Genomic DNA, 10,561 nt, shown 5'->3' with positions numbered 1-10,561 from the left:
GTGACATCTAGTGTCAAGTAACTCTTAATATTTAACAGAGCCATCTATTCTGTAATAGAATTGTTCAAGGTCACATGGAAATGTCATAGACAATTTTATTTAAAAAAAAAAAAACAATTTAATAAAATTTTGGTCCACTAAAAATATAGAATCACAATATATCAAATAACTATTCATCAAGAAATATGTTAGTATTAAATATTTTATTTTAAGATATACAAATATTTGATCACTGATCACATTCATGATCATTTGATAAGACAATTTTAAAAATAAACACGTCAGTTCTATCAATTTGTCAAAATTCGTTGTGTCATGTCATGCTAATATTTTTGTATCGGTGAGCAATCGAAAAATTACAAAAAAAATAGCAAACTGAGTGCGTACAGTTTAAATTGGACCTGAAATAGTGGAATAGGGATATCCAAAATGCATTGGTACGGCGGAAGTATGGCCGAGGCGGTCACACTTTCGAAACAGAAAAATGCTATTTTCGTGGTTTTTGTAGAAGGTAACGTACATTTTGCAAGTAATTACTTAATTTTCGTTTTGCTTAATTGAAATATTTTAAACAAGGCGTCATCAAATTTAATTTAATAATAAAGAGGAGTGCAATAGTGCAATTCGTCATAAGGAAGATGGCTTATAAGAATATCGTCATTATTTGTTATGTTTTATACAAATTATATTATTCTTATAGAATATACCATAAGTGCTTTTTAAAAATTTCATTTATAAGGAAAAGTTGTATTTAGTATTTTTTATTTGAATGTGCTAATATTATCCAGTCCGACTTGCAAATTACCATTTAGTGTTGGAAAGTCCATTTATTGTTAAAGATTGTATAACAATACACTATGACACCAGCAAATTCAACCCCATGAAGCAGTTTTAAACGAATTGTCAATAAGTAACATCAATATAATTCCCAGGCGGGTTCATGAGCCCATATAAATTGTAAAATTTACATACCTAAAAACTATTTCATAATATATTATTAAATGATTTAGTCAAAAATAGACGCTGCAACATTGATAATGTTCAAAGTTAAAATTTCTAAATACTTTTAAGCAAAGCGTCATATCCAGACATCATCCTGTTTGCCAATAAGAACAGAACACATTAATTTCTCTTATAAGTTTATTAATTCTTATTATACTTATTCATTTCTCTTAGGCTCTCTGTGCAATAAGATTTTTTGAATAATTATCACTCTAGAAAATCTTTTCTCTGCAACTTTATCTAATTACCAAGACATCTTGAGAAAAACTTTTAGTCATGTCTATTCATGTGATCTCAGCCTATATTATATCAATGAATCAAAATCAAAATATTTTTTATTAAAGTTGGCTCATAAAAGCACTTTTAAAGAGTCACATTAGTGTCAAATATGTGTAAAGCTATCACCATTTTGCAAAATAGATTCTACCAAGAAGAACTGGCAAGAAACTTAGTAGATTTTGGTGAAAAAAAATTGTAAATGCCATTAGATTATAATCCTGTGATATTGTAAACTGTAGAAAGACTGTGAACTGTGATTCAAATTACAATCAAATATATAATATTTTTCGATAGTATTTAATTAGCCCGTTACGTTGGAGTTTTTATAATTTAACTGAAATTCGCTTTGATCTATCAAGAAATTATGGGTTGAGTTTTTATTTTATAATAATCTAACAGTATTTATAATTTTAAAATGATATATATAATTGTTGGTTAGTGGTTTTTTGACCCCAGACACAATTTAACTGATTGAAGTCATATTTACATAATGTATTTCCTTTTTTAATAGGTTTGTAGTGAAGCTAAGATCTGATACACACTAGATGGCGCTGCAGTCAAGTTATTAATTCGTTTTTATTGTGACTCATATTCAGAATAAGTTTGGGCTTAGTGCCAAAACTGAAAATTTATCTGGGTTTGATAGTGCTTTAATTTAAGTAAAACCTCTTTAGAAGCATCACTAGTTTAAAATGTAATCTAGCAACACACTACTATAGCAGGCTAAATCTAGATTTTAATGAGTTACTGGCAGACCCGACCATTTCAAATTGAATGATAATGTTTAACCAAAAATATTTAAATTTTTGCTTGATTTGTGTTCAAAAAGCTAGCTGAACTGCTGCAGCTTTCTGTTGAGAAATTTATGAAACTACTATAGTAAACAAACCGTCACCACCAATTTTACCTCTCAAGGGGTGAATAGAAAAGGTAGCCTATGTCCTTCCAGGTTACTCAAACTACTCCATATGAAATTTCATCTAAATCGGTTCAGCGATGTAAGAGTGAAGAGGTAACAGACAGAGTTACTTTCGCATTTATAATATAATAATAATAATAATAAAGCCCTTTTTATTTCCTTAACATACATAGAAAAGTAAAAAAAATACATAAGAATACATAAATTTCTTCTGTTAAAGCCCCTAGCGGGTATAGACCTCCTCCAACATTTATAATATTAGTATAGATCTTTATCAAATCTTATTGGCATATTGTAGTGTTGAAAAATAATGGTTTTTAAATAATGCCATCATTAACTCGCCCTAATCAATAGGCTATTTGACTAGTTTTTAAAATCCATTTTATATTATTTAGTTGAGGTCTGGGTTCCAAAACCCAGTAAAAGTTGTTTTTTTTTTAAATTCTAGTACGTATTTGCTGAAAAATATCAAATTAAAAATTCCATATTTAAAAAACGCTACTTTGACAATATGGCGCTGCAATGGGGTCGGTGACGTTACTTGCCTGTATTGTAATCTGTGGCACATATAATCCACATACAGTAGGCAAACGGGGTTAACCGGCAAGTGACGTCATCATAAGCCCGACCAATCAGGAGCGTTTTGTGCCACGTGACAAACGTTTAAAAAAATGGATTTTTGAATAAATTGATTATTATTTTCAACTTTCGTTAATAAATAACCATTTTTAATCTCATAATATATACTGATTATAATAATTGACACTTTATTTTTCGCATTGTCAAATAGCCTATTGTAATAAATTTAAATTAATACCCAGATATTTCCACTTTGAAATACTTACATTCAAATATGTTTTGCAGGTGACAATGATCTCTCCAAGGAGCTGGCCTCGACGATAGATGACAGTGTAGTTTTAAAACGCCTCGGTGACCCAAATAATTTCCTCGCTGTGAAACTTAAAAGCGGATCGGAGAACTACACATTCTTTGCTCAAATTTGTATCCTTTATAAATTTCCTTGTTGATCGAACGGCTGGTGCAAAAGGAGATTGTTGATGCGGACTCTGGATTCAAATCTCGGACCAACTTGATGATGAATCGGGCCTCAAAAAATATTTCAAGTTTTGAGTGTTATATATACAGAGAGGGAGAGAGAGAGAATTATATATACAATCAACTATCAGAATTTCAGCTGTAAAAATTATCCTTGCGACAATTAGAAACATAATTTTCATTCACAATATCATCAATATGAGATAGATTATATAAAAATTTTTCCTCCTCGATAAAACAAATAATTGATGAGGGTTTCATACTTGATATTCTTAACTCCATATCAGACCAGTTTGTACCGGTTCCATCACTATTCTTCATCGGAAGGAATGGTACTCCATTAGAAGTTGTATGCGCTGGAATTGAACCGCAGAACTTAGCAACTAGAATTGATCGTATTCTACAAGAACACAGTAAGTGATCACACACACAATTTCCATCACACCTATAAACCAACGTAACACAGAACTGCTCGGTGGAATGGACTCCTGTGCCTAAACTAACCTACCCATAAAAAATAGGCAATACCCTGACCCTCATAATGGATTGCTACAAGATTTCTTACTTAAACAACTATGATATCCGATGGCTTACCTATGCAGGTTTCTTTTGGCTTGAATGTCAATCAGGGTCTTGAGAACCCCCTCAGCGTTAGCCCCAAATGGATCTCCACAAATACATAATTGTTTTTCAAAAACTAAGGCACCAGTTGATCAATGCTGATCTGAATCCACAAAATTACTTCTATTTGTTGCCTAGAAGAGATCGCTATGTAGCGATAAGGTCGCCAAAATTGGACGCCTCTTCTGTTTAGGCAGTATCCATGTTGTATTTATTTATTTCCTCTTCGAGGTGTACAATAAAGTATAAATTAAAGTATAAACTTATATTTTTATTATAATTTCCAGGGAAGGATCAGCCAAGTTCTCCAGTTCAACCGTCAACATCAACAAGTGATATCAAAGATCAGACAGCGAATTTCCTGCAGTCTGAAGCGAGTGTCACCAAAGCTGAAGCTTCACCGGACCCAGAACCAGTCAATAATGCCTCAGATGCACCTAAAGCTAGTGCAGAGGCTTCACTGAGTGGTCAAAATGTGTTACCAAAGAATCCAGAATCACTTAAAACCGCCCCTTCGAATAATGAACCGGGTAATTATTTGTTTTGTACAAAGGTCTTCGAGGAGTTTTATAAGCAAACAAGAGACAAAACATATCCTTCATATGTGCTACTTTTTATACCTAATACCTGACGAATAACCCTTAAAACGTGAAGCCTTAAATAACTAATGTTATATACATATATAGCTCATTCCAATGAAAGTAGGAAAAAAGATAAACAAACCTTAAATTTACGTATTTCATGCGATTTGCTAATAACTCAGCTATATTGTGTACTACTAAGAGTTTATTATTAATATATGTTTATTTTTAACACAACACTATTGCAATTAACTATTTATTTCCTTTTAAATTTTACTTCCAATATTCCGATGAGTTTCGTCGTCGTTCGAAGTGCCATTTTTTCGCAAATCCATAGTGAATCAAGATAAATGAAGCTCTCGACCAATGATCTCGCGTCAATTCGCTGTCAAATGTTGTTTATTTGGCTGTTCTCCACTTGGTTGGAATAGAGTATTATGAATCCCTACTTTGTTAGACTAAGAGCTAGAACTAGAGCTTACAGCCTAAGCACTATCTTTCAGAAATATCTGGCCCAGCAGCGAAGATAGCGAAGACAGAGCACAACGAAGCGACCAAGTCTGGCGTGGAGTACGAAGTGGTCTGCGAAGGGGATGTCTGCATCAGACGTCCTAAGACCGACCAGGCTGGACCCAGCAGCAACAGTCAGCCAGCGAAGGAGGTATGTGATGCTTGTATTACAGTAGTATTTATGGTTATACTTCACTTGATGATAAGGCTTCGTGCAAACCCGTCTGGGTAGATAACAACCACTTATCAAGTGTTCTGCCATCAAGAAGAAAGAAAGAAGCCGTTCTTCTCAGGTCAGGGTGTTTCCTTTACCGAACCGGTGGTAGTGTTTAATTTGACTATCAATAAGTAAGTGTAATGCTTCCATGTTACACAAGGAATTTGAGTTTGAGTTTGTATTGAATAAAAAATGTTTTTTTTTTTTTTAATGAATTTCATGTTATAAATTTCAGGAACCAACACCAGCTGAAAGCGCTGCCAGCATACAAGAGAAGATGGAAAAGGCTAAGGAGTTGATAGAAATTAGGAGGAGGGAGAAGGCTGATAAAGAAAAGGAGGCAAGTGATATCTTTGACGAGATTTCCTTGAATAATTCTCATTTATGTTATCTTTACTCAAGTACGCTATTAAAAGATCTCTCAAATCGTCGTTTTAGAAGATTAAATTGAATATAAAGGTGCCAACTGTCCGTAATGTAGATTCCATCGAGAAGAACCGGCAAGGAAATCAGTAGTTACTTTTTTCTAATAACTAAGTTTTACATAGGTATAGGTAGCCCTTTTTATAATCTGTACAATATTTAATAGCAACCCGAAGCTTAGGAATTGCATTGCACTATACAATTCCTCGGGGAGAGTGTATAGTTCGTACGGCTTCTTAACTCTCCTCGGTGTTTAGGCTTTGTGCTAGCTGAGGTAGTTACCACCCACTCATCAGATATAACCGATAAACAGCAGTATTCAGTATTGTTGTGATCCTGTTTAAAGTGTGATGAACCAGTGTAACTACAGGCACGAGGGATATAGCATCTTAGTTTCCAAGGATGATGGGGCATTGGCAATGTAAGGAATGATTAGTATATCATATAACGCCATTGTCTATGGGCGGCGGTGACCACTTAACATCAGGTAGCCCATTTGCTCGTCCACCTACCTATATCTTAAATAAAGAACTCTCTGCACTAGATTCATACAAAAGACATTCTAATGAGAGAGTTCTCCTGTGTTTGAGCACCACTTAAGCACTATAATATAAACAAATTTAACTAATATTAATACTGGCTGTATGCGTTTATACATATGTTTATTTTATTTTTTTTATAATACAGTTGGAGAAAGAGAAAGAATTAGAAAGAAGGACAACGGGACAAGGAGTTGCTGAATTGAAGAGGTGGCAAGCGGAGCAGGAGTTGAAACAAATTCAGGTATAATAAGGAATAGAGAGTGTTGAGTTTAGTTTACTTGGTGGGAGGACTTGGAGGGTCTGAGTAGGTACCACTCATACATCACATTATTGTTGTGTTTGAGTTTGAGTGAGCCAGTGTAATCTACAGGCATAACATCTTAGTTTCTAAGGTTGGTGGCGATGTAAGGACTGGTTAATATTTCTTACAGCGTCATTGCCTGTGGACGGTGGTGACCAGTTACCATCAGGTGGCCCGTTTGCTCGTCTGCCTCTAGATGATACAAATGATATATGCTGAATATAATGGAACAAATTTCATAGGCTACCTTTAGACCACTCGGGAAGACCCCTGGACAGATGAACCCCATTACGTATATAATGTACCTACGTGCTATATTTCAGGAGGAGAGAAAACGTGAAAAGATGGAAAATAATTTGGCAAGGCAACGAATCTTGGAGCAAATAGCGCAAGACCGCGCCGAGCGGAGAGCGCGCGAGCTGCCCGCGCCGCCCGCGCCGCCCGCGCCGCCCGCCGCGCCGCCCGCGGGCCAGACCGGTCGGATTCACAGCCTAGCCCATAATTTAGTGTTCAGAATATCGATAGTACTATCGATAGAATCGTTCGAGATAGCTCTCCGTGAGCAATACTATTGGTAGCAGCGATACTATTGATACTATCGATAGTATCGATAGTTTTGGACTATCGATAGTTTAGGTTGAAAGTAATCTTTTTTGCAATACTAACATTATACTGCTCACCATGTATTGCTCATGGGGAGCTATGGATACTATTGACACGTGACAATTCTATTGATAGACTATCGATACTATTGCTAACACCTTAACTATCGATAGTCTATCGATAGTTTGACTATCGATGGTACTAAAACACTCTTCTAAAATACTGTTGTAAAAGTATCGATAATCAATCTATCGATAGTTTCACAGCAGTATGGAGTCATAGTATGGATTTAAGGACAAAGGAAGCGATTCATAGCCAATAAGTAACCGAGATTAGGCATTATAGGTAAAAACCAAAAAAAGGTGCACCTAGTCGCACAAATTTACCCAAGACATCCCATCTCTAACTCACGATCCAGAATTAGCGTTTCATATCGACACATAAGATCATTTATTTACAATTTTGTTTACGTTTAATCGTTTTTTATTTTATTTTATTTTATATCTCAAATTGATATCTTCCCTTCACACTTTCACAGACCCAGGAGTGTTGATTTACTAATGTATGTACATTGAACACAATTACTAAACATTATTATCAAAGGTTAAATCCTACATTAAGCGTGAGAGCGAGATGGAGCGCTACGCGACTCATTGTGTCGTCACGCTCGCACGCCGTGAATGACAGTGTATGCCGTTGCCCTGAAATTATAATCGTTCCCAGCGGTGGGCGACACGTCGGGGCGCGCCCGCGTGCAGTTCAAGCTGCCGGACGGCGGCGCGCACACGGCGCACTTCGACGCCTCCGACACGCTCGCCGACCTGACGCGCTACGTGGCCGAGAACCTGCACGTGAGTACACTCGCCCACCGGGACACCGGCCGTACCATTTATTTGTTTATTAAGTGCCCGATTTTAAAATTGATAATACACATTATATTGTTCACAAAAGATAAAATCCTTTGTTTTGAACGACCAGTTCATTTGTAATTTATATTTAACAAATAATATATGTGAAAGAATACAATTTCATGGTCGAGAAGCTGAATGGAAAACAAATTCTGCCTTCTTAAGTGGCATGTATTTATGTAAAAAAAACTAAAATCAAGGCCTCCTCATCTGCCCCCAGCTGTCGGCGTCGTCATTCTCGCTGTGGACGGCGTTCCCGCGGCGCGAGCTGACGGCGGGCGACGCCAGCCTACGCGCGCTGCAGCTCGCGCCCTCCGCCGCGCTGCTCGTGCTGCCGCGCGGGGCCGCCGCGCTCGCGCCCGCGCCGCCACCCCGCCCGCTCGCCGCGCTGCTCGGTGAGCCGCTGGCCGCCCGCGCCGCCCTGCACGCTGACTAGTAGCACTCCACTATACACAGCCACGACAATACACTACGTGCACCGACGACAATACACTACGTGCACCGACGACAATACACTACGTGCACCCACGACAATACACTACGTGCACCCACGACACTACACTACGTGGACCCACGACAATACACTACGTGCACCCACGACAATACACTACGTATCCTCGGTGGATAATGCATTATGTACACCGACAGTACCTCTAGCACGTTACAGACAGTATTCTATATACAACGATATAGACGCACAAACACACATACATACTTATCCATACAAAATTATGCAGTGATTATATTCTACGTGACACCGAAATCGACGCCTCGTGCGCTGCACTCAATACTAACATATAAAAGTAGCTGTTATTTAATCAGTATATAATATACAAAATAATTACGATTAAATTAGTATAGAAAAAAATATATAACAATACACGTTTGTACTTCCGAAATACCCAAAGTCTTAAATATAACATTTTGTTTTAGCATTCATCACCCAGATCTTCACATCGCTGGTCATCGACCCCACGTACCAGATATACAATTGGGTGCACAGCCGCTTCTTCGCTGCACCCCCTACCAATCCCACGGAGCCCACAAGTCCTAACAGGCCCACGAGCCCGACCACGCCCCCCAATCCCACCGGTCCAACCAATCCGTCCACCCTCCCGGGCTTGAGGCGAAGGGGCAACATCCACAGGCTAACAGGCGACAGGTCTGGTGATGATGAAAATAACACCTGGAATGGTAACTCGACGCAGCAAATGTAATATTAATGGTAAGTATCTCTGTCGGTCTGTTACGTTTTCACTACTGAACCGAATTTGATGAAATTTGGTATTTAACAAGTTTGTCTCAAAGAAAGGCATAAATATGGCTTTTTTATACTCAACACCGAATGATTGGCCCCTAAAACGCGAGTAAAACCGCGGGTGACAGCCAATTTTAAATACTTCATTAATTCATATGATATACTTAAATTCAGCTCCAATGTCTACGAGCAATGGTGACCCACCATGGTGATGGTAAGCACCATCGGTTGATTCATTTGCCTCACATTGACAAAAACTATACAACACGATCCTACGACCGCCTCCCCCCCTTCCCCCTACAAGGATTGATATTCATCAAATAAATGTCAAATATTTATTTTTTCAGGTAATCCAGTGCTGCCATTAAAAATGATTTAATGTACCAATAAAAATAAATGTTAGATAATCACATATGTTCGGTAAATATCGCTAGACAGTTAAAAATATATTATGCTGTAAAATTTATTGATAAATATAATATAATCTCTGTAATTAAAATACATATAGATAGACTAAATTAATGTTGCCTTCTACATAAACAATAATTTACCGACTGGAATTTTTGATCAAATTTTTTTTTATCTATAAAGTATTTAAAAAAAAGGTTGTTATAAAACGCTTGTTATGGCAATAAATAGTTTATTTCCTATGTGATTTTTTTTACAGGCAATTGTATATTTTATAGTCTTTGTTGTTGTAATATATATATTTTAATTGATTTATGTGAAATTACAGCATTTATTTAAGTATTTTGTTCGCTCCACGTTTAATAGTTTAGGTTTTAATTTTGACGTATTTATGGAAAAATATAGTAATTCGTACGGAGTTTGTTTCTTTTTAAATAACCTTATTTTCCCCCATCTTTTAATTAGTACACGTACACGACCTTTTTTGAAAACATACATTTTTAAACTTACCTGGTGGGTTTTTATTTTAACGATAAGTTACTATTGAAAGAGTATTGTCTATTGAAATCGTTGAAGGAAATGTTACGTACACACATACGTTATATAATTTATATATAGACAATAACATTACACAAATATTAGCAAATCGCATGAAATACGTATATCTAAGGTTTGTTTATCTTTTTTCCTACTTCCAATGGAACAGGCTAATATACTAATATTTCTAATGTCATCGTTTTAGTTCCGCACCTAAAGAAGGCAATCTGCTCTTTGATGTAGAGTTTACTGATGTTTTTATGGGTAATTTAATGTACACTGAACTGTAGATTTTTTTTTCAAAAATAACAACTATTTTCTTTAAGAAAAATTTTGCAAATATGAATCCTCATTGGATTTTAAGATTTTTTCAACAGATTCGATTAAAAATAGACA

The 10,561-nt window shown here is 36.4% G+C and overlaps 1 protein-coding gene across 1 annotated transcript; it reads left to right on the top strand.

The window, feature by feature from the left end:
* The first annotated feature begins 270 nt into the window (after positions 1 to 270).
* Positions 271 to 10,046, top strand: LOC113396741 (UBX domain-containing protein 4). Its single transcript, XM_026634795.2, has 12 exons — positions 271 to 511; positions 3,065 to 3,202; positions 3,544 to 3,669; positions 4,165 to 4,407; positions 4,962 to 5,119; positions 5,421 to 5,525; positions 6,296 to 6,391; positions 6,775 to 6,928; positions 7,778 to 7,905; positions 8,183 to 8,357; positions 8,896 to 9,187; positions 9,568 to 10,046. The coding sequence occupies exons 1-11, from the start codon at positions 430 to 432 to the stop codon at positions 9,177 to 9,179; spliced, it is 1,689 nt and encodes a 562-aa protein (XP_026490580.2). The 5' UTR covers positions 271 to 429; the 3' UTR covers positions 9,180 to 9,187; positions 9,568 to 10,046.
* The last annotated feature ends 515 nt before the right edge of the window (positions 10,047 to 10,561 follow it).

This window comes from Vanessa tameamea, chromosome 28 (assembly GCF_037043105.1).
Source record: "Vanessa tameamea isolate UH-Manoa-2023 chromosome 28, ilVanTame1 primary haplotype, whole genome shotgun sequence".
NCBI classification, from domain to species: Eukaryota; Metazoa; Arthropoda; class Insecta; order Lepidoptera; family Nymphalidae; genus Vanessa; species Vanessa tameamea.
Note: the sequence above shows the minus strand (reverse complement) of the source record. Positions and strands in the feature narration are given on the sequence as shown.